General features: G+C 41.1%; 2 protein-coding genes across 2 annotated transcripts; one reads left to right on the forward strand and one right to left on the reverse strand.

Annotated features, from left to right (window-relative positions):
- The first annotated feature begins 4613 nt into the window (after positions 1–4613).
- LOC108890068 (protein disulfide-isomerase A4-like) lies at positions 4614–8832 on the forward strand. Its single transcript, XM_018686849.2, has 10 exons — positions 4614–4862; positions 5348–5525; positions 5790–5995; positions 6101–6239; positions 6387–6592; positions 6707–6865; positions 7011–7162; positions 7376–7532; positions 7749–7982; positions 8148–8832. Exons 1-10 carry the CDS (start codon positions 4787–4789, stop codon positions 8561–8563), a joined length of 1923 nt encoding a protein of 640 aa, XP_018542365.1. The 5' UTR covers positions 4614–4786; the 3' UTR covers positions 8564–8832.
- Positions 8833–14167: 5335 nt separating this feature from the next.
- LOC108890067 (alanine aminotransferase 2-like) lies at positions 14168–24774 on the reverse strand. Its single transcript, XM_018686848.2, has 12 exons — positions 24609–24774; positions 24315–24519; positions 20174–20263; positions 19969–20077; positions 19643–19776; positions 18823–19066; positions 18564–18643; positions 17878–18014; positions 16382–16556; positions 15212–15367; positions 15010–15122; positions 14168–14886 (listed from the first exon to the last, which is right to left on the reverse strand). The coding sequence occupies exons 2-12, from the start codon at positions 24459–24461 to the stop codon at positions 14796–14798; spliced, it is 1476 nt and encodes a 491-aa protein (XP_018542364.1). The 5' UTR covers positions 24462–24519; positions 24609–24774; the 3' UTR covers positions 14168–14795.
- Between the last annotated feature and the right edge of the window lie 669 nt (positions 24775–25443).

Raw genomic sequence — 25443 nt, forward strand, 5'->3', positions numbered from 1 at the left:
ACATGTAGTGATGAATGTATCCTCATCCTTCAATCTGATGTGTTGTTCTGACTGTGTGTGCTCTGTCCATGACTTCTCAGCTCTCCAGTGTGACTCTTGGACCAGAATCTTTCACTTACGCTTACTGGGAGCAATACATCCACTTATCCACACTCCATTGTCATGGTTCCCACGGCAACGCTGCCAAGGACATGTGGTCACCTGGGCTGCTACTCGGGGCTGAGTACTACAGTTGGCTTAGGCCATACAAAGTAATAGTTACAGGCACATGGTGGAAATAATTATTATTTGAGTTTTTCTAGGGAGAACTTATTTTAGGATCAGGTGTAGTTCACATCAGTGATGTCCAGTATCATCATCAGGTCTGACGCCGCATCCAAACTGAATCCTACATTCAAGTGGCTGGTTGGGGAGACAGACGGTGGCCCTGAAGGTCCAGTTCACCTTGTTTAGCCCTGCACCCAACTTGTTCACCAGTGTGACCCTGCTTACCGAGCAGAGTCCCACCAATGTCCTGTTGCCTCCTCCAAAGTTCTGTCAGTTAGGGTGTATCACACTGCTGCTGTGTGGGACTATGTTGTTATGGCGTGCCAGGTAAAATACTCCATGACTTTTTATCTGAAAACAACACCATCATAAACTTACTCGGCAGCTGAGGAAGCAAAATCTACACACACAAATTCACACAAGAAAATACTGATGACTCATTGATATTAAAAAAATAACACAATATTGCATTGCATAATATTCTCCCTGTGCACTAACACCGTATATTTTGTGCACATTCTGTCTTCTGTTTCTGTCAAAGGTCGAAGGTTCCTCATCTCTTCCTCCCTACAGCTCCTCTTCCTCCTCTTGTCTCTACTGCAACTCTGTCATCAGATGTGTGCCATGAGGCAGCAAGGGCTGATGGGATACTGGAGGAAACCCTGCAACTGGCTAGAAGTGAGTCTGCCATATATGAATAAACACACCAACATAATAATGTCCAAAAAGATTAAGAATTAGACTGGAACACGTTCACAGGCATGTACACACAACTCCACACCATACACCAGTGCAAACAAGATCACAGTGACCTAGCTGAAAGGGTAAAGTAACCTGTAGCTCTTAAACTAACATACTTGTGAAACAAACCACACAGAAAAAGTATTTGAAGGTCAAACCACACAACAGAGTATGAAATGTGCAGATTATACTTTACTGCTGTAGAAATATACCTCACTCTTTCTCTCTGTTTCTCTGTTTTGCAGGTGACTGTGCTGACAGTGACCTTAGTGTACTACATTTACTATATCTATCACTCCACTATTATCATGCATGTCGTGGAGCTGCTGCAGACACACAGAGGACACGTCGATGTCAGCTTCTTGGCTACCTGGGAACAAGTGAGAGAAGGAAACGAATGGAACACAAATATTTAATGTTGAAAAACACTTCACTGCCTGTCCTGTTTTCATTTAATACAGTATCTTCCCTTGAAAATGAAAGAACCCCAACAATAATTAGATGATAATTAATAGTGTAATGGCAGAACATTATTAAAACTTCACATTTAACAGTACATCATAGCTATGATACTAACAAGTGTAAAAAGTTTGTTATTTTTGCTGAACACACCCTTAGATACACAAGGAAAAGCCAACATTGGGGTTGCAAAGTCCTGTTGTGTAAGATCACAATGTGGGAATGGGAGAGAACAGCAATGCTTGTCAGCGTTGAAAATGTTCCTCTGTCTCTGCAGAATATTCGCTCTCTGCGTGGTGTCACACTTTTCCTTCTCACCATGAAGTGTGTGACTGTGTTGAGGGTGAACAGGACCTTGGCTTACCTCTGCTACACTCTTAACCAGCTCACTCTCCAGCCTCTTCTGGCCAATGGTAAACACAAATGGGCAGCGAAACACATTATGGAGCATTTGAAATATTATAAAGGATATGATGTGCAATTTGTGTGCATTGTCTCATCGATGCAGTTTAATCTTGAGACCCTCAATGTCCTACATGTGTATGTCATGCTGATATTAATATTGTAGATTAGAGGACCTGTGTGTGTGGTGATTTCTGCTGGATCTGGTTTGAAACAAATACTAAGTTCCCTACACAGACAGAGACTAAAAACCTGTACCTTCTACTGTCCTAGATTTCAGGGCTGATCCTGCTGGTGGCGCTGTCCTGTGCAGGGAATCTTCTGTTTGTACAAAGCTCCTGGGCTTTCAGCTCCATTCCTCACTCCCTTCAAACTCTGCTCCGTCACTGCTGGGGTCTCAGACCTGCCAGGGACCTCCTCCTCTCAGGGCATAATGTCCTTTACTGTGCAACGCTCTATCTGTCCTCCACTGTGGTGTGGACTGCAGTGGTATATACACTTTATAATTTTTCCTTTGTAAAAACTTTGACTGAATAGACAGATTGATTTATGCATATATTAAGTTTCTGCACAACAGTGGAAGAAACAATCTGCCAGGGTCTAGGTCACAGTTATGTGTCTTCCTTGCAGGTGATAGGTGTGATGTCCTCATTGGTCAGAGATGCCAAAAGATCTCAGGGCAGGAGGGACGTCTTCACTGTGGCAGAATTAGCAGGCTACATCAGACGGAGGATTTCGGAGTTCACTGGGCAGCGTGAACCAACGTGGGTTGATAACCATGTGGAGAGGAGGGTGAGGTGGCTGAAAATTAGATTTATCAAGTTAACTCTATTATTGACATTTTTCAATTAAGGAAATTCATTTTTGATGACTCTTTTGTTTTACAGACGTATTACCTGGAAGAGTTTGAGAGCCTGGTAGATGAGTTATTGTTCAGACTCAATGCCCTCTCTAACAGCCTGCACCACACTCTGCCCCCGAAAGCCCATCACTACATGGAGCCAGACAGTCCCATCGCTTCATCTATACAGGAGCTCTCCAGCATGGACACGCAGGTGAGCCAGCCTCATGTCATACAGAAAAGACACACAGATGCATGCAGCCAGTGTATACACCCATATGCATACTTCAGGTATTGTGTTTGCATTCACACTTGTTGTTTTCTGGAAAACAAGTGTTGTTTGGAGACTGTGTGATTCTGTTGCAGGACTTTGTAGACACACAAATGACAGAAGAGACAATAGAGATTGATCACACAGATGTCAGTGGCTGTGGGAGAACTCTACCTGCATCTCACCTGCTCAGGTGATCAAATTTGTCCAACATCTACTTAGACTATAAACCATTCTTGAGCCAATATTGAAATATCATAAATTACACAATGATAAGAATTCCTGCACTTTTTTGTATGACACTCACTACCAGGTCCAAGCATGGATCAGAGCTGCAGCAGAGAGGCCAACAGAGAAACAATTCCTTCTCAGACATTGTTCTGGCATCTGATAATCTGCAGGAAAATCCAAATGACAGAGGGGTCCAGACTCATTTAAGGGGACAAATCTCCCTGTCCCTCCCAGAGTCTGCATCACTCATCACGATCTGGACAGACGATGCTTTGGAGAAGCAAACTGACCAGTGGACTAAAACAAATGATAGTTGCTGGTTAAGTACAACTCAAGCAACCCATACAGAGGTGGTAGTGGAGGTTCTAGTGCATGATGAGCCTGGAAGCGTAGAGCCAGGGAAACAGGAAGGTCAGGTCAGGCTGGCACACTGCAAGCAATTAAAAAAATGAAATGTCTCAAAAGTCTGCATTATAAGATTTTCTCTTCTGTTAAGATGTATAGAATGGTGCAGTGTTGAGTGTGCCCAGCATCTTACTTTTTTCCCTCTTGCTTGCCAAATCATATTACCTGGATCTTCAAACTACTCCTAGAACAAACTGAAATAAATCTTACAAGAATTTTTGATACTTCATAAAATGGCTCATAGTTAATTATGTTTGTAATTGATTAGTGGACAATTTATTAATGGCTTTTGTGATCCATAAATGAAAATGCATTTTTGTTTTCCAAGTTGCTGGTATAAAGTCAATAATGAAGTGACTGTTGTTTTCATTTACAATAAGGATGATTTTTTAAAAATCTGCAGTTATGGATGTTAATAAATTATAAATGAAAGTTTTTGGGTTTTTTTTGCTCAGATTCTCTGCAGGCATCATTTGTAGAATGCTAAACACTCCATGGGAAGAGTCCATCCTGATTTCATAAGAGCTCGCTACCATGGTCAGAGGATGCACATCATCTAAAGGGATCTAATACCTAAAACTGTGGACCTGCAATCTGACAATCAAAAATATATTTGTGTGTATTCTTATTCAAGCGTTTTGCAAAGCATTAATTTGTTAGCAACTAAGTTTTTAAATCTTCTGTTTCTTCTGAGATATGGTCCAGCACAAAGGAAGCAATGTCATCCTCTAAACATATTGATTTACTCTCCTAATATTTACCTTTCTAACCCACTGGCCCATATCCATGTATCCGATCCTTATTTACAAGCAGAAGTCATAGAGGGAAACGTTAAATAGAAGTACCCAATAGCATCTTCCAACGTATGAGGCTGAGGAATTGAGTGGCGACTTGTGATTGGAGAAGAGTCGATGATGAGAACCAATCACAACGTGGCAAGTCAGACAAGTTCCAGACGGAGGAGGCGGCGTGTGTGATTTCAGAAGTGATTAGTTTGTATGAAACCACGAGCCAGCCGTGCCTACACACACATCAGTATTGATCCGGGCAACGGGTCTGTGCAGCTGACAGTATTTTTGATGACATTCATCAGCGTTATTAGCTAAGTTAATTAGCCGGCTACTTCGGAGAAGCACGTCGTTAGTACGTGGCCGCATCATCTGTGAACAATGAGGAAGGTTGCACTGCTGCTGATTGTGCTGCTCGGCGTTGCATTCTTTGCAACTGTCAGCAGATGTGAAGATGGTAAGCCTGAGCTATTTTACAACCTTGTGTGATATGTTATTACAGCTGAATGAGTTATTTAGGTAAAGCTGTAATGCAGCTATTTTGTGTTTCCTGCAAGTTATATTCACGCTAACTAGCTAGCTAAGTTACTGTAGATACTCTGCTAGCATGCTAGCTAACAGGTCAGCTAATGTCAACAGTGCTGCCACACACACTAACATGCAATTACATGGCCCCTGACTGTTAGAATAACGTTAAGCTCCATCCAAAACATGAAGTGAGTTAGTCCTGTTTTAGTTACACATTGTCAGTGTGCAACATAGTGACTGTACGGGCACAGCCCTCAGCTACACTGGATGTGTTTGCTATCACCAGCTACATGTTATGTCCACACCTGCCCTGTTTCTCTAATCTGTAAGGAGTTAAACAAGCAGCTTTTTGGCCGCAGTAACATTTATAGTCCTACTGACATCAAACTGACTCTTTTCCTGTTTGTGTGTAAGATGAACCAGAGGAGAAGGAGGAGGCTGATGAGGACGACAGTGATGATGAGGAGGACGAGGATGAAGATGATGACACAGAGGTGAAAGAGGAGAACGGGGTGCTGATTCTCAATGACAACAACTTCGAGACTTTCATGGAAGGAAAAGACACAGTATTAGTTGAATTCTATGCTCCATGGTATGTTTGCTATTTCTCTTTTAAAGAAAATTGCTTTAACCTTGTTAGTTTATTCAGTATAATTGAATTTTAAACTGGGTTACAGTTGAAATGTGTTGAGAATCTTGAGTCAAAACTTAATAGAACACAGCAGAGGAACAGAAGAAACTGAGAAATTTTCAGCGTCCTGTCCATTTCCTATGCAAATTCTCTGCAGCATGCCTCTTTCTTTTCACATCCTTGCAACCCTTCCAATATTACTGTATTTGTTGTTTATCCTTTTAGGTGTGGCCATTGCAAACAGTTTGCCCCAGAGTATGAAAAAATCGCCCAGGCCCTTAAGGAGAACGACCCTCCTATACCTGTGGCCAAAGTGGATGCAACAGTAGCCAGTGAGTTAGCGAGCAGGTTCGAAGTGTCGGGCTATCCCACCATCAAGATCCTTAAAAACGGGGAGCCGGTGGACTACGACGGAGAAAGGACGCAGAAGGGTAGGAGCAGTTCGTTCAGTTCAACCATCTTTGCAACGTTTCAACACAAGCATGTCCTTTTAAAAAAGAATTAGCTCTGATATGGTGAATGTCTGTTTGTTGCAGCCATTGTGGAGAGAGTGAAAGAAGTGGCTCAGCCAGATTGGAAGCCCCCTCCTGAGGCGACACTGGTGCTGACCAAAGACAACTTTGATGAGACTGTTAACAATGCAGACATCATCCTGGTGGAGTTTTACGCCCCATGGTCAGTCAGCATACTGTCATTTTTGAAACACATAAACTGTAAATGTCAGATGATGCACTGTGAGAGTGATAGTTGAGCTTTTTAATAGCCGCTCTGAAGACTAATAAAACAATCCTCATTATTTCCCTGTTTATAACTGACGTCAAGGTGTGGACACTGTAAGCGTTTGGCTCCAGAGTACGAGAAAGCAGCTAAGGAGCTGAGCCAGCGCACTCCTCCCATTCCTCTGGCCAAGGTGGACGCCACCGTGGAAAACGAGATCGCCACACGCTTTGGAGTCACCGGCTATCCCACCCTCAAGATCTTCAGGAAGGGCAAGGTGTTCGACTACAACGGACCCAGAGAGAAGTACGGTAGGTCACTGATGGTGTTGTGGTGTGCCTATCTGTGCATTCATGTGGATCTGTGTGCACACTTCTCTTCTGTTCATCCGTCACCTGATCCAGCCTCTTTGACTTTCACTTTAGGCATCGTTGAGTACATGGGTGAGCAAGCAGGACCTCCCTCCAAACAGGTGCAGGCAGCAAAACAGGTGCAGGAGCTCATCAAGGATGGCGATGATGCCGTCATAGTCGGCGTGTTCTCCAGTGAACAGGACGCAGGCTATGAGATCTACATTGAGGCTTGTAAGTAGTTCCAGTGATGGATAATCCATCGCAGTGAGCATTAAATCACCTTTATGTTTCTGTCAAAGCTCCAAACTCTTTTTGTTGATATTCAGTCAAATAGACCTGTGGATGTTATTCTCACTGTTGCTCGTCTGTCCGGCAGGTAATGCACTGAGGGAAGACTTCACCTTCCGTCACTCCTTCAGCTCTGAAGTGGCCAAACTGCTCAAAGCGTCACCTGGTCAGATCGTCATTGTTCAGCCTGAAAAGTTCCGCTCCAAGTATGAGCCAGCGTCACACACACTCACAGTGAAGGTACTGCAACCCCCCCCCCCTTTTTTTTTAAATCAGTTGAATTTTAATTGGTTTCACTGGGTATGAAACTAACTGGCTTTCTTTCAGTTTTAATGTTACAGTCAGCAATACAAGGTTTCACTCGACAACATCCATTCTTGCTTTTAATCACTGCATTATCCAACTCTAAAAACTGACATTTGAATGCAACAACTTTCTTTTTTTATTGCACAGGACTCTACATCAGTGACAGAAGTGCAGGATTTCTTCAAAAAACATGTGATTCCTCTGGTGGGCCACAGGAAACCAAGCAATGACGCTAAGCGCTACACCAAACGACCCCTGGTAGTTGTGTATTACGGAGTTGACTTCAGCTTTGACTACAGAAAAGGTGAGTTTTGAAGATGCTGTTTATGTGGCCTGGTCTGTCTCAGGGATTTTGAATGTTAATACACCTATTCAGCATTTTTAATTGTTTAAAATTTAGAACAGAGATTTTAGTACACATTTACATTCACGTTCCAGCCCAGTAACACTTTCTTATCAACCAACAGCACCTGTCGACAATTCAATAAAGCTCTTTATTGCATTTATAATTCATTTTTAGCAACACAGTTCTGGAGGTCTAAGGTGCTCGAGGTGGCCAAAGACTTCCCAGAGTACACATTTGCCATTGCTGATGAGGAAGACTACGCTGAGGAGCTGAAGAGCCTGGGCCTGAGCGAGAGCGGAGAGGAAGTTAACGTAGGAATTCTGGCAGATGGAGGCAAAAAATTTGCCATGGAGCCCGAGGAGTTTGACTCTGAGGTGCTGGAAGAATTTGTTATGGCTTTTAAGAAAGGTGAGTGTTGAGTTGTGTGTTTTACCGCAGTGATTTTGAAGGATGGGATCATGTAAAAGAGGCATATTTTGTCACTTTAGGAGTTTCACTCTATTGCAGCTTATAAAAATCTAAATAATAATCTTTCTTGGATTTGTATGTATACTAATTCTTACTTTTCTACAGGAAAGCTGAAACCTATCATCAAGTCCCAGCCAGTGCCAAAGAACAACAAAGGACCAGTTAAGGTTGTGGTAGGAAAAACCTTTGACGAGGTCGTCATGGATACAGAGAAGGACGTCCTCATTGAGTTTTACGCTCCCTGGTGTGGCCACTGTAAGAAACTAGAGCCTGATTACTTGGCTCTGGGCAAAAAGTACAAGGGGGAGAAGAACCTGGTGATCGCCAAGATGGACGCCACTGCCAACGATGTGCCAAACGAGAGCTACAAAGTGGAAGGCTTCCCCACAATATACTTCGCCCCAAGCAACAGCAAGCACAGCCCCGTCAAACTTGAAGGCGGAGATAGAACAGTAGAAGGGTTAAGCAAGTTCTTGGAAAAGCACGCCACAAAGCTATCACAGAAGAGAGATGAACTTTGAAACTTTCTCTCTTGACCAGTAGCTAAGAACTCTTACCGTGCTCGGGGCAGAGTCTTAGAGGACGCTGAGGGAAGGGAGGGGAAAGCAGCGGAGTTTAACGGTGTTACTGAGTTGCGGTGATGATTACCATGTTCAATCATCGTTTTAGTTTCTGTTCATTCCAAGAGATTCAGCTTTCTTCTGTTTCTAAAAGCATGTAAGCACTGTTGAAGATTTAAGTCTTTTTAAATAAAACTCAAAATGATGGCGGCTTTGTGAGCCAACACTCAGATTTGACTCTTTGTTGCTGTAAATTCAAATACTGAATACATTTGTGAAAACAAATTTTTTAGAAATTCAAAGCTAGTTTTGAAACACAATTTAACAATTTAAGAACTACACACAGACACACACACACACACACATACACGCATACATATATACACATACAGATATATAATATGAGAAGTTAATGCCTGCTGCCTCTAATACTGTCATCTAGTGAGCACTAAGGCAAATACATTAAATGAATATGTCAATTATGATACTATATGTTATTTCACCACAAATCAATATTATTTCTTAAGACAGTTCAATCACTGTTACTTATTACCTACATTCATTCAAGAGAGGTTGACTGGGGAAGTCGATTTTCTCCTGAAGTGATTGTAGGTATATGTAGGCTCCCCCACACACCGATTAAGTAGAAGCACCCAAATTCGAGCGTGTTAAAATGCAAGAATCTATAACTGATTAAATGTGAGTGTGAAAGTTTTTTATTTCTGTATGTCCCTATACCAAAATTCAACTCATGGAAAATTCTGTTTTGCGGATAAAATCCCAGTATTTGTGAAATGGACTCCAGAAAGAGAGTTCATCTCACAAAACAAAATATTCTAGGAGTTCAGATTAGGTAAAGGGGGCGGGACAACACTTCTTGTTTGTGATTGGACAGATACCCCGGAAATGCCCGTCTAAAATTACCTCACCTGCGGTTAATTATCTCTGAGGGTAATGTAGCTTGTGTGGATATGTTTGTGTTGTTAGCTGTTTAGTTAGGCTCCTTTGTAGCATTAAAGTTGATGTTTTTGACAAAGGACAAACTATTCTGCAGGGTGCAACTTCATCCGCTCACTTGTAGCGGTGTTTTCTCCTTAGTTGGTTTGTTTTACGTCGTTTGTGTTGTGCCTCGTTGTATTGTTTGAGGGAACTGTACAGTAACGGCATATGTGTGGACGGTGAGGTAAGTTGGGGATAATTTGGATATTTTCTGCGGATCCAGAGGTGTCTTCTTACTCAGTTTGACCCAGCGTTGACTCCAAACCAATGCTAAATGCCAATGCTGCAGTGGACAGCGAGGACACACCTTGATCGGAGTTCAGTGTCAACGTTGTTCCTCAGGGATTAAAACCGTTACTTTTCTGATAATGTTAATCTAACTTGTCTGTTAGTTGTTGATTTTGTTTATGCCGAATGGCATTTTTTGGGATGTTGCTGGTCGACCGGTTTAGCTAAAAGAAGCTTATCTATCATTTTGTTATTTTGCGATACAGTGATTTCAGCGTAGTACTGTGTTTGTTTCCTTGCACATTCTACGCACAGTGAAGTCACTGAATACCAGATCTGTTTATTTTTTCAGAAACCATCCTCTGTCTTCAAATCTGGAGAGGAGATGAACTTGGGTGCAGAGACCTTGATGGGTGATTCTACAGCTGACAGCCCTCACTGTGCAGTCTTTATGTCAAACACACTGTATGTCCCATTAACTGAGTAAATTAGTTAAGTATTGTAAGAATGTAATGTAAGTCATTTTGTTATTTTGGGATACTGTGACTTTAAGTTACTGTTGCTCCATACACACAGTAAAGCCACTGAATACCACATCTGTCCCATTATTTTTTCACGAACTATCTTCTCTTTCTGAAAATAGGTGCCAAAGTAAATAAAGCAGTTAAGTAAAAAGTACAGTAATAAAGTAATCGAGTAAATAAAGTACTCAAGTAAAAAGAGTAGTTGAGTAACTCAGTAATCAAGTACATAAAGTAATCGAGTTAATTAAGCAGCCAAGTAATTAAGTAATCAACTAAAAAAAGTGCTGTGAATTGAGTAGTTGAATAAATAAGTAATCCAGTACAAAAGTAAACTATTACATAGAGTACTTGAGTAGGTGGAGTAACTGAGTAATTAAGTAATAGATTTCCAAGTGTACTCGAGTAAGTGCATCAACTGAGTAATAGAGTAATTGGAGTAACTGATTAATTAAGTAATAGATTACGTACAATACTTGAGTAAGTACAGCAACTGAGTAATAGAGTAATTTAGGTAACTGAGTAATTAAGTAATAGGTTACCTAGGGAATCCGAGTAAATGTAGCAACTAATTAATCGAGTAATTGGAGTAACTGAATAATTAAGTATTAGGTTACCCAGGGTATTCAAGTAAATGTAGCAACCGAGTAATCGAGTAATTGGAGTAACTGAATAATTAAGTAATAGATTACAGAGGGTAATCGAATAAGTACAGCAACTGAGTAATAGAGTAATTTAAGTAACTGAGTAATTAAGTAATATATTACCTAGGGTATTCAAGTAAATGTAGCAACCGAGTAATCGAGTAATTGGAGTAACTGAATAATTAAGTAATAGATTACAGAGGGTAATCGAATAAGTACAGAAACTGAGTAATAGAGTAATTTAAGTAACTGAGTAATTAAGTAATAGATTACCTAGGGTATCCGAGTAAATGTAGCAACTGAGTAATCAAGTAATTGGAGTAACTGAGTAATTAAGTAATAGATTACAGAGGGTAATCGAGTAAATAAAGATTTGAGTGATTCAGCAATTAAGTAATCGAGTAAATTAAATACTTAAGTAGTTGGAGTAACTGAGTAATTAAGTAATAGATTACCTCGGGTATCCGAGTAAATGTAGAAACTGAGTAATCGAGTAATTGGAGTAACTGAGTAATTAAGTAATAGATTACAGAGGGTAATCGAGTAAATAAAGATTTGAGTGATTCAGCAATTAAGTAATCGAGTAAATTAAATACTTAAGTAGTTGGAGTAACTGAGTAATTAAGTAATAGATTACCTCGGGTATCCGAGTAAATGTAGCAACTGAGTAATCGAGTAATTGGAGTAACTGAGTAATTAAGTAATAGATTACAGAGGGTAATCGAGTAAATAAAGATTTGAGTGATTCAGCAATTAAGTAATCGAGTAAATTAAATACTTAAGTAATTGGAGTAACTGAGTAATTAAGTAATAGATTACCTCGGGTATCCGAGTAAATGTAGCAACTGAGTAATCCAGTAATTGGAGTAACTGAGTAATTAAGTAATAGATTACCTCGGGTATCCGAGTAAATGTAGCAACTGAGTAATCCAGTAATTGGAGTAACTGAGTAATTAAGTAATAGATTACCTAGGGTATCCGAGTAAATGTAGCAACCGAGTAATCGAGTAATTGGAGTAACTGAGTAATTAAGTAATAGATTACCTAGGGTACCCGGGTAATTGTAGCAATTGAGTAATCGAGTAATTGAAGTAACTAAGTAATTAAGTAATAGATTACATAGAGTACTTGAGTATGTGGAGCAACTGGGTAATCAATTAAGCATTGTAACTGCGTAATTAAGTAATAGATTACTTAGGGTAATGAAGTAAATTAAGTACTTAATTCAACAAAAGTAATTTTGTAATCAAATAAATGAATCTGTAAAAGAGTATAATAAGTAATCAAGTAAATAGTTAAGTGACACACAGCTGACACTAACACACCTGATAACAATCAGTATATTTTTATTGTTTCAGCAATAAACCTGTACAATGTTTCAGTTTAAAACAGTGTCTCTCCTTGTCTTTTGTAATGGTTAATGAGTCAGGTTACGACAATACTAACAGAACAACAGCACTGTAACAATACATTGTGTTTTAGTGAATTTTATGTATCCTAAAGGCTGAAATCAATCAAAAGGTACTGCAGAGTCCAATTTTCAGCTAAAAGCAAACACCAAATTACCTGTAATAAATTGGACTGGATGAATGGAGAGTTGATCTAGTTGTTCACAATTACATGAGCAGAAACACAGGAAGACATAAAAGCCAAAGCTCTGCCCTATGCCACAGTACCACTGACTGAATTTAGCCCCAAGCCTGAAACGTTTGGACTTACATGAAGTTAAATCTCATGTATAGTTGTACACTGTTCTAATAAGAATAAGAAAACACTCATACCTTTGTTGTATTATTAAATCTTCTCAATAGACATCTGATACATTCATTTTAGTCATTAATCCATTTGCTAAATATGACTGGATTTAGTGCCTGATCTAACGTGAGCTTTTGTCATATTACATGTCAACATGTTATTTTGTAACTTACTGAAAAAAAAATCTCACATCATCACAAAATTCTTTAAATGAAAATGTCAGTATTGTTCCACACCACGTCTCAACACTCAGCACCCACAACGTGAAGCTGTGCCTGGATGTGCAAGTAGTCAGCATGGCACCTGTCTGTTGAAACAGCATCTCCATTGTTGATGAGGCTGAATCTCTGGTCTCTCTGGTCAGCCATCATGGGAGGCTCCTATGTGTGGCCACATACGATGCAGCCAGAGACCACTGTCCACACAGGAGAAGCCCTCGTGCTCTGGACTCATCACCTTCTCTCTTCTCCTCTGGCATCTGTTATTGTAAACAGTACACAGAAACTAAAAGCAAAAAATGTAGTTAATATTTGGTGCTGAATTTAGAAACTATGGAGTGGGTCAGTACTGTAGGTAACAGTATCAGTTCAACAGCTTTAATATTGACTAGTATCCTAACCCCTGTGCTGAATCCTTACTTTCAAGCTTACACCTTACGGCCTCTGCACCACCTGTGTGTCTGTACTTATCTTCTCAGGACTGAATAATTGATTGATTGACTGAAATATTAATTTATCCAACAGTGGAGGAAGAGCTCCTCCTGCGGAACCCTGAGGAACTACATTAATATTAGTGACGGCTGCGTCCACAGGTGTGCAATTACCTAAACTATAGTTCTCTCAAACAATATAACAAAGCACGACACAAACAATGTGAACAAGTCAACTATTAAGTAAAAAAACAGCTGAAGTAAGCGGACAAAGTTGCATGTTACGTTACTTCTTGAGGTGCTCACTGTACACAGAAGCAGCAGGCCTATGCGACTTCGCTCTTCCCGTCGCACTTGAAAGCTGGAAGCCATTTTTCAGCCAGTTTCTTGCTTCTCCTTCCTTAATAACAACATTTTTGGTACTCGATAAACGCCTCTGGCGCTCCCTCGGTTTGTTCGATTTGAGCAAACGCTGACCGTAGGCAAACTGTGATGACGATATGCACGTGGAGAATCTTGCCCTCCGGTCGCATCTCGCTGACGTCAAACGCAAACAAACCAAACAGTCCTCTGTTGATGTTGGGGCTTCTCGGTCACACTGTTGGTCACTGGCGAGTAAAAATGGAAGTTATAGTTTCATAGTGTCGTGGATGCAATGGGTTTATTACTTCAGCTGTCCTTTGAGAAGGCCACAATATGCCAAGCTGGAGGATATTTTTCAAATACTTCAAATGTAAAAACCAGCACTGACTACATTTCAGAAAACAAGTGTTTTAGAAATTCAAGTGTTTAATCATGTTTAAGAACAATTTAAACAATTAGTAATACAAATGGCTACATTCTGAGACTGGTTTTAAAACACAAGGATTGCCCTGGCAGTACTCGGTCATTCTCAATATGGTGCATCCTCTACAGCCAGTCAGGTTAATCAAGTAATCACTTAACATGTTAGTAAATTAATACTAACTATTTCGGCTGTAAAAGTCTTGGCAGCAGAGAGATGCACCTGCAGCAGCATCTGTGACAAGGACATTGGAAAAATCTTAACTCTATAGAATAACTTTATAGATAATAACATCTAAAACACCTTCTGAACATTACAAACCTGGCCGGGTAATACTTTGGGAAAGTGCATCATGTACTGAACATCATTACATCTTCATATGTTTGTATGTACATATGAGCAGGAAATCTCTTTTCACTATCTAAAGGAAATGTTCAAACTTCCTCCAAAATATCTTTACAAATCTGGTCTAGTGTTAACACCGCTTTGAGGTGAGACGTGGGTATTGCGGGAGTTGATGTTGAAGACTTGCTGCCTCATTCACACAAAGGCACTTGAAGATACTGGCACTGAACGAGTTGGTTCTTGAGATGCAGTTCAGGGTGGAGGATCGTTACGAGAACTCTTGCGTGAACCGCAGGTGGAACTCGCGGATCTTCTGCAGCACAACCTTCAGCTTCTCTGTGGGTGGCAAGATGGTCATCCTGAACAGAGAGAGACAGAGATGTGGGCTGATGGCAATACCGTCAAAGGTGATTTTTGTTTTTTGAGGATACTCCAAAACATTTTTTGCCAGGTTTAAAATCTGCCTGAGTCAGTGTACCAACCTGAAGTGGAAGGTTCCTTCTCTCTGCCCAAAGCCGCTACCTGGCACCAGACAGATCCCTTCCTCCTCCAGCAGCCTCATACAGTAGTACATGTCTGGGACCTGGCCTTCCTCCTGTGGACATACACATATACACATTTGTACATGTACCTGGCTACAAAGACGAATAATGCAGAGTGATGTAGAGTGTGTGTAGAGCATGCCTTGGCCTTGTCGATGGCCTTTTGAGGTAGAGTGATGCGGGGGAAGGTGTACATGGCCCCCTGGACCGGGTTACATGTGATACCAGGTACTGTGTTGAAGGTCTCTTCTGTTAGCCTGGCCTTCTCTGCCAGAGCTGCCAACACTGCTGTCCGCTCCTGGAGAGGGAAACAAAAAGAAAAACTGTCAAGGGTGAATGATTACGTGAACTCAAACCTATGACAATATACAAAAAGCAAACTTGCGATGTGTGTCCCAGTTCAGGTTAGGGATACTCAGAGAGATGGGGGGGCTCTAAGGCGAAGATAAACCCACACCTCCTCCCCAAATCATACAAGTTAAAGATCAACTTCTACTTAAGTGAAACATTTTCCGAGTTTATCACTAGATAGTTAACAAAAGGCCATCAAGTTAGATATCAACAGTAAACTGATACAGTGGTGCATAGTTCATGGTATATCATCCGTATAACTTCAATTGTGTTTGTAATGTGTGTTTCTCATGCCCTATGATGCTCAATTCTGTATTAGTATTTTCACCCCCTTGTGGCCAATAGAGGTAGGACAAAATGCAGCATACCAACACACTCACCCCATCCCAGTAACACTACTCAACTGCAAAGAGTGCTTTGTATTTCCTCGTTCCAATGTAACCTCACACACTCTTTAAAGGTGGAAAGGAGCAGTACATATCTACCAAACACAATGGAAGATGACTCTGGATGTGATTTCCTACTTTGGATGCACTGGGTTAGAACATAGGCTGAAATCCTTTGCCAGGTCAGTCATGAAAGTATTCATACAGTCATTATTTAGATTTGATTTTATTTTAATGTTTATTTGTAAGCATGCATAATGCATACAAAGATGCATACACAGAGCTCAAACCTTTTTCTTACTAATGAAGATGTAACAAAGCATCTTTAATATATGTTAGAATGCAACAGCTAAACACATGTAATAGCATTTTCAGCATTCAAAAGCTGATTATTCACACTGCCCTGACTGTTGTGTGAGGACCTGTAACTTAATCACACTCAGTACAGTCTTTGTGTGCATAGATTGTGTGTCATGGTATTTACGAGTATTTACATAAGTAAATTCTGTGTTTGCATACACTCAGAGCATTGGCAGGATGCATGCTGGCTGTTGTTCTTTGTGTGTTTTTCAGACCTTCATAAATGTGGTGTAGGAGGGTTCATCGGGCTGTGGTGGGTTGACCACCAGGTCCAGGAGAGCCTGTCCGGGAACGGGGGGACACAGACGCACCGACACCAGTTTGGTGAGTTGGGCCTTCACCTCAGGATCCATGTTAATCACCTCCATGTAGCCTCCACGGAATCCACACCTGTCAAAAACAAAGAGAGGAGAGGAAAGTCAAACACCAAGTACACTCTTGGTGTAGGTGATGTACACAACAGGAGTAGAGTAAGCAGAAGTAGCAACTCCTCGAGTCAGTTAAAGGTGCCCTGTGGTGTTTCCTTGTAAACAAGACAAATGTTTAAATTTATTGTAACTCACTAAAATTCACTGTGTTTATCCTTACAGTCACATGAACACACTGAATGCATTTCCTTCATCATAAAACATCTTTCTTTTTTTTTAAATTTAAAATCTTGTATTGTTTAGATCCATGTTTATTAGCAGGGTTGTAGCATGAAAACTGGGACTCCTTCCCTCTTTATACATCAGTTCTCATGCATGTGTGAATAACTTAATGACAACTAAACAAGCATGTGTTGTGGATATTAGGGTATCCGGTTTTCATATCCCAGCTGGGTCCTCTTTAGGAACAAAAACACAACACATTTTTTACATTTATTTTACATCTATTATGCATGTGCAAAAAATAAATTCATATAGTTATTTTACCTATGCACAGCAATACACAAGTGCATATTAGAAATATTGATATGCTGTATATATTACTATATTTTGTATTATATACTATTATATCTGTCACTATCCCACTTTGCTTGGGAATATGAGGACACTGCACTTTTGGTTAGGATCTTTTCTTCTTTTCTTACATAAATATTACACAAGTGCAAAAAAAAACTTTTATACACACTTACCTAACTATTGCACTGTGTATCCCTGTAGTTTTTATACTATTTTTATACTACTATTCTTTCTTTAAATTTCTTTCTTTCTTTAAATGCGCTGTATTTCTCTTCATTAGATGTGTTGTCAGTTGTGTTTACATTCTTTACATTCTACAAAAAAGACTCAAATTTGACCTTACTCCACTCTTTCCTTTTTACTTCTTCTACTGGAGCCTCCAGTATTGATTCAAACAAAAACAGTCATCTGTCAGTGGTTTATTCTGTAATGCTAGTAATTTATTTATGAAGCTTATAATCACAAATTACAGATGAAATCAACCCTAGCTTCAGGCATTTACTGATAACTGCTACATTTCTCAGCACACTATTGCCACCTCCAGATCAGTGTAATAGTAATAAACCATTGGCAGGGCTGTGTATTGTGACACCCAGGTGTGGGTGCATGTGATAAACAGAACAGTGACCCACTAATAAATAAACAGCTACTGGAGTGCTACTAGAGGTCGAAAACTCCACAGGCCATCTTTAAACTCTAAAAAATAAAATCTATGTTACATATACAAGACTAGTCTGTGTGTACTGTACATGTGTCTAGCTACTCACTCTCCCATGTAGCATTTGGAGGTGGAGTGGAAGGAGGCCATCTCCACTGTGCTGGAGTACTCTGGTCCCATCTCAAACAACACCTTCTTGAAGGAGTGAAATTTACAGCCCTCTGCATACACATTGTCCTGGTAGACCTAAAACAGGAGACCAGCTTAAATACAAAGGGCCATATCAAAATGGTGAAAAATGATCAACATCTGTACACATAAGAATTAAATAAAATGTGCAGAGTATCTACAAAAGTTGTCAATTAAAAATGTGTTCAGTCATTTACAAGGATGATACATGAGTATATTTTTGGTCTCAGTCTCTATGGCTGTAGTTAAAGGTGTAGTTATAACTGGTGCTGTGCTGGACTGCATAATGCAGCATTGAGAGGTGTTTCTGTTTTGTCAACCCTTGTTTAGTGGGATGGAATATTAGCACACAGTTGTTGTGCTGATCTGGCCAAAACTTTGAGACATATCAGAATTCTGGTTGCATTCCACACAGTGAAGAAGAATGTGGTTAGCCTTTGAAAAACAAAACACCAGCTTTGACATCAATTAGTGATGTGGAAGCTGAAATGCAACATGCTTGAAATATTCTTGAAATTTCTTCAGTGCGAGATTCATTGCTAATTTGTTCTTGAAGACAGACTTAAGACAAACTTTTGAAAGGAGGAAATGACATTTGTGAATTACTTCGTCAGCCATGAGGAAGAGATGCTCCTCTTTAGCAAATCGGATCACATCTTCAATGCACTGCCTGCTCTGCACCTGACCTGTTGAACAGGATAACCAGCGTTGTGTACAGACAGACGGAGAAAACCAAATCTCAAAATATGGTTTGTCTAAACTGCCCAAAGATTTTTCACTCGAGATATGAGTTCATTTTTTATGAAAAAATTCCAGCCACTGTTTTCATCTGCAATCATGTAGAAACTACTGACACCAGACATACCTGTGGGGTTTCCGGGGTTGATGATGCAGAGGACGCGAGGATTGCAGTGCTGCCTGGCTGCGTTGAGAGCTCTCCTGAGCTCTGCCACATCCAGACTCCAACACTTGTCCTCATCCAGGTAGTAACTGATCTGCACGGCTCCCAGGTCGGCCAGGGCGGCCGAGTACAGAGGGTACTGGGGGATGGAGATCATCACTCCCGTACGGCTGCGACCCTCGCCACACACCAGCAACTTCAGCATGGTCTGGAATGAGAAGGAGGAGGAAGAGGAAGACAAAGGTGGTAGAAGGAGTAGAAACATTTATTTTAGAAAATGTAGATGGATTGGCAGGATGTTCATGTACATTGAAGAGAAGGAGTAACCGTAGAGACAAAATACAAGACTGACATAAATGGTGAAGGACAAAATGTAACAGAGCAGAGCAGATATACTTAGCAAACAACCACTCCTATATGTATTCACTCTGTGTCAGAAATGTCACAGCTTAACACTGCAGACAACAGTAGGTATTGTAATGCAGCAGCTGAGTGTATCTTAAGGTCATTCAGTGGCCTGATTAGGTTGGATAAAAGCAGAGAAAATATTGATGTAGACAAAGGTCTATGGGTGGAGTGCTGTCAAGGATGTGCAAAGTACAGTGAGTATATAATTAACAGAGGTTCAATCAAGAACACGTTCATGGGTCAATCATAACATAAGTATGTCACCTATCCTGGATTCAGATGACATATCAACTCACAAAACACGTGTAAGAAGTCTGACCAAAAGTTTGTCAGTGCTTTTTTATGGGGAGGGGACAGTGGAAAGTGTAATCCATACCACTATGGCATCACTGGCCCCGGTGGAGAGGTAGATGTTGTCGGGGCTGGAGGGGATTCCACCGTCTCTCCTCTCTATGTAGCGTGCCACATCCTGACGGATGCACTCGATCCCCTGGCTGGCGCTGTACGCCCCTAGAGAGCACAAAAGTGAACTTTGATTCAGACAGAACATGCTACATTGATTGGTTTAAATAGCGCACAGACACAGACTGTCCAAATTAATTATTAATGGATACATAAATGGAAGGGGGAAGCTAGTGACGCATGTGCTGAGAGGAGGGGATGTGAATGCGGGTTGGTGGAATGAGGGGGGAGTTGTCCGACCTATGCTATGGCCTCCACAGGACTCCAGAATACGCCGCGCTCTTTTCTTGGCATCCTCTGGAAACATGTTGTCCTCCAGGAGTTCAGGGTAAGAGCACAGAGCCAAGACCTAACGGGGTGGGGTGAAAAACATATCCAGTGTTGAAATCTCAGTCATTCTGCACTCAAATGACTTGAGGCAAAACACTGTACAAAGTAGTCCAACCTGTCTGAGAAATGTGATTGGTTTCTGACCCATGGCGTGGGCGTCACCTATGTTTGCCTTGATGACTTCTGTGAAAGGCTTCTTGACTCCCTAAAAGGACAAAGACAAAGAACTGTGAGAATCAGTTTTGCTGGACAGGTAAGTCTCTGAGCATGACTGACAAAGCAGGTTAGAATATATAGACACAGTGAGAAAAGTGAGAACCTGGTGACTCTCATTCTTACATACAATGACAGGCTTCTCAGCAGGGAGGATGTGTCTACACATGTTAAGTGTGAAGGAGACACGACAACTTCAAGACTCTACAGCGCCTGCCTACATTAATAACCTTGAGTTTCACAGCTGGTTTATTGATATTGGATGTGGGCCTCAGACATTCTTTTAACACCTGTGTATCAAATCTGAAAGGTTATCACGATAAGGAACACTTTGTTTTACTAAAGCTTCAGAATGTCCCTCACAGGCCCTCTGTGTTGATACCACCTGATGGCTCAGCCTGCAAATCAAATCAGAGCCACTTGTATTCATGTCACACAGATGTACCCTTTGGTCCCTAATTGCCCGTGCATGCTTCTTCTCTCATTAGCACTCTTTTGTTTTATAAAGACCCCTGGCAGAGAGTTGGAGCTGCTGGCCTGGGGAAGGATGACGCTGCTGCTGCTGCTGCTGGGGCTTACAGAGACACAAACACCCTGTACTGTTTGTGGTTGTGGTATTAGCCGAGCATTGCTGGCTTAATCAAATTGCATGATGAGCGCGGATCGTTTCATTTTATTCCTCATCAACTCCTTCCTTGAATCCACTCGCTATTCCTCTCCAATGAGCCAGCACGTCCTTTTTCCCCATGTCTTTGACCAAATTGGATCCTGCAAGCTCTGGTTTCGTGCCTGTAGGTCTGTTTGCTCTTTCATAACATACTGCACCTGTTGCTGTTTAGCAGATCAGGTAATGTGACAACAGATGAGCAACAAGGCTTAAATAAATATTGTTATAAGGATTTTTTGGCGACATTATATTTTACTACATGCTGGTGTAAAATACAAATGTCCAATAACATTACTTGAACTGTTAAGAAACTAAATGTTAAATGTGAGTTATGTGAGTTAAGTGTGATGCCTGAATCAGACAAACACCAAATCTAGCCTTTCATTCACAGGTATGGACAAAAAAAAAAAGTTTTATGATCTCTTTTCAAATCAGGTGAAAGCTGATTGCTGAATAAATCAAATCTCACAAAAAGTCAAACAACAACACAGCAGTGTGAGCAATAAACGTTTTCCTCGAACGTGCCCCACCCTGTGTTTTTACTGAGCTCACATTACATAATGATAATAACATTTTTCATTTCACATGCAAATCACAAAATTATTATTATCACATGACTATTTTGGTCCAATCGTGATCGAGAAGAATAATAACACTGAGATTGCAGACGCCCCCGGACACATTCAAGTCTGTACCGGTGGGAACATTTTGGTTTTGTTATTGGCCTGTTCTCCCACATGCAAGTAACCTGTCTTTCTTTCCTACATTGAATAAACGGAGTGCTCAGAACATAAGAAAATTATACTCACATGCGTCATAATTCAATGTGAGTCTAAAATATCTTTAAAAATTATACTGTTTATTCAATCCCTGTTTTCCTAGATAAAATACCAGGCAAAAGGCCTTCAAGGACACAGGGAGAAATTTCCTTTAGACTGAATCAATATTATCATTTCTGTGTCCTTGCATGACGGTAAGAGGAAGACCCACATGATCCTGTGGGTTAGCGTTAAGTCAGACGTGAGCTTCTTTGAAATCCAAATAACTGGATGCAGCACGTTTCCTCTCTAGCCCTCGTCCCCGAGGTTCTTGAGCAACAAAGAGGCTGCTTGTTCCCTGGGAGGGAGGGAGAGGGAGAGAGAGAGAGAGAGAGAGAAGCCAGTCGCTTCCCCGGCTCAGCGCTGAGTTCTCCTGCTCAGTCAGCACCAGGCACTGATTACACAGGCCCGGACCAGTGAACCAGGCCAAGAAACCCTGTGGGTCACCCGGATGAATAGGGCCCATCCTGAATGCACATTTCACTTAGTCGTATGATGTAATCTGAAACTGTCCTCCCTCTGAGTCAGTTCAGGCACGCAAGGATAATTGGAACTGTGCTACTTCAATCTAACTGATGCAAATTGAAAAATAACCACCACTGCTTCACTCATGTGATCTATCTAACTTAATACCATTTCTAACAAGATGCCAACTGAAATGAACCTACCTCTGGCAGTTTACTCAGAAGAAAGGGAGCACAGTTATAGGATATAGAGGAATTATATGAAAACACTATGTGGATTCTTTTTCTGATCTCGTGCCCTGTAGTCACCCCTTTATTGTCCTAGACAATGCAGACTTGCCGGCAGCTGAGATCTAAGCCTGAATTAGCTTACTGCAGTGCAGGCACTGTCATGCCAGATGTCTGGCTAAGGATTTATAAGGGTCATCAACACACCAGCGCACACACACTTGCGTGAAATCTGCTGAGCCATCAGTAAAAGTGTGTCAGTCACAGATCTGACAGGAAGCAAAACCCCAGATGACTGGGATGACTGCGGCCGTGCAAACCCTCCTGACCTCTTAGAAAACTCCTAGAGTTTACATTTCAGGCGTTTGTTTGCGTCGCCACAAGTGTTACTGCTTAACAGGTGACTTGGAACAGGAAACTTGCTAGTTTGTTTGCTATTCAGCACATAGTTGTGTTTTCTCAGGGAAAACACTTGTCAACACACTATTAAAAGCAACTCATGTTAACCTAACACACTATTAGCATATGCTGTAAAAAGCTGGTTTGTCTAAGCTAATGTTTGTGTCTTAAAGCACTCTCTCTTCTGGACTTTGGATCTGATCTGTCTAACATAAACCTATAATTCGTAAATAAAGTTTACGGCGTTACAGCAGGAATCTAGTCAAACATTAAACATCAGGTTTGTTTTTGGTTTCCTTTTTTTTTACGTGGAGGGTTTTTCCTCCAGTGGATTACCGAGAACTCAAGCACTTTCAGCAGAACTGGGTCTGCTTGTAATGAGCCTCCTCACAGAGAAAGGCCTGAGACGTTGCTGGGCCTCACAGCTGCAGATAGTCCAATGAACTCTCTCCCCTGTGGGGAGGAGGGAGGTGGGCAAAGCTGGAGAGACAAAAGAGGACAGAGAATGCACCCTCTCTTCTTATGTAATAACCATCCACAATATACTCTCGCAATCCTGCAGCCACCTCAGGCTAGAGCAGAATGAAATGTACTCAAAGCCGGCTAGAACCGCCCCATCCAGCTTTTTTACGTGTCTTCGAAAGAGGACATGACTGCACAGAGGGTTGCATTACGCCTTTTAAAGGACCCCTTGTTCAACCTGTTCTTAGGAAAGCACGGCAGATCAATAATACCCCTGCAGAATGTAATATGAGTTGTGTTGCGCAGCAGTGCAGAGGCAGAACATAGCGGGCACACCACAGCTGACATGGACTTTTAAAAGCTGACCTACTGTCTATATCCTGCCTCCACTCTCTCAGCCAGTCAGCAAAAACTGTCCATGACAAACATCTTTTTTCAGCAGAGCTACCTACTTCTTCCTCTCTTTTTATTTTTCTATTTATTTCCATATCTCAAGGAAACAGAGCAAGGAAATAACTTTTTTTACACTGTAGCTGGTGTGTGCCAAATCCACCGAAAGGCACTTTTAATATTTTTTTAGTTGTAGTGTTTTTAATAAAAGTGGAATTTTCCAAAGGTGTTAGAAAGAAAAGATAAAATCACCAGCTTCAGGCTAAAAACAACCAGTATTTGGCTGCTGGCTGGAGTCAAATTCCAGCTGTTTAAGCAGATCAACAGCTGTGCAGTCTACCCATTCATCCTCTCTCATTCCCACAGAGACACGAGTTGATTTCACAATTTGTTTTTTTGTATTTTCTATAGACATGATTTTACTCTCATGAGTAAAAACGATACTGTTCCCAAAAATGGTATGCGTAACACAAGCACAGTCTTTTATAACTTTATGTAACTCGCCACATCAGCTCCTCTGACACATTCACTTTGTTTTTGATTCTTCTCGTGCTTATCTGTTTATCTACGTCCTCGTGCGCCGAGGCATGTAGCAGCCCCACACTTGTCCTTTACCTCTTTCAGCTCCTTCTCGATCTGCACCGCTCGTTGGACTATGGGGCCCCGAACCGCGTACTCGACCCGCTTCACATTGGGGTTCATGCTGTCCAGAGTCAGCACCTTGCCCCGGTGCGAGACCCCGTTCACTGCCTGTTGGGACATGTTTCTGTTATGTCACGCGCACGCTGTTTTCCGTCGATGCCACACGCTGGACTGATATCTGAAAGGTGAAAAAAATTGAGAAACATTAAGGTTAAGCAGAAACTGAAAAGCAGCTGTACACGAGCAAATAACTGTATCAGCTGTTACCAGTTTTTCCGGCGGGGACAGCGGAGCAGGAGTCTGTTCTGCTCGTGTGTTTACTTCTCCTCCAGCTCCTCTGGGCTCCAAACTGACAGTTTAGTCCGTCGGTGTTTCATATTCCCACCCGGGCGCCACGCCTTCGCTCGCTTCTGCTCATGGTTGGTTAGATTTCTTCACTTACTTCGCCTCTGGCTTCAGCGTCCCAAATGACGCCTTTACGTGCTGTCGGAAGAAAAAAACTTTTTCTCAGGGAGAAAAAGTTTTATATGAAAAGTTTAAGAGGCGTCTTTTAGCGATAACAGACTAATCTACTGGAATAATAGTAAAAAGCCAATTCTATTCATACTCATTATGCACTTTGATCATGAGGTGTTTTTCTTTGGTGGGCAGCTTGGATTTCGTTAGCATACAATACAACAGCAGCATTCAAAACTTATTAATTTACATCATTATATTCTCTCTCTTCTTTCTTGCTTTTTTTTTTTAATCAAAAAATGATAACAATCTATAGGCTAAAGTTTTTATGACAAACTTGGGTACTGCTTTGTGATAAGGCACCATTTATAAAAGCTATCTAAGCTGTAACTATTTACTTTATTAGTGGTTAATTAATTACCCCTCCAAGGCACCAGGTCTGCAGCCTTAACAGTGTTAGTAAGTCATTAACAATGGGCACCATGTCCCACTTTCTAATAAGTCATGTTGTATCCAGCTATAAATGTTAGTAACCCATTAATACTGAGTAATGAGTTTCTCAGTTTGTAATAAGCTATCAGCAAACTTTGGCCAGTCACCTATAAATGTTAATAAATTGTTAATAAATGGTTCTACAATAATCTGC

The sequence above is a fragment of the Lates calcarifer genome, unplaced genomic scaffold (assembly GCF_001640805.2).
Source record: "Lates calcarifer isolate ASB-BC8 unplaced genomic scaffold, TLL_Latcal_v3 _unitig_1672_quiver_1206, whole genome shotgun sequence".
Lineage (NCBI taxonomy): Eukaryota > Metazoa > Chordata > Actinopteri > Centropomidae > Lates > Lates calcarifer.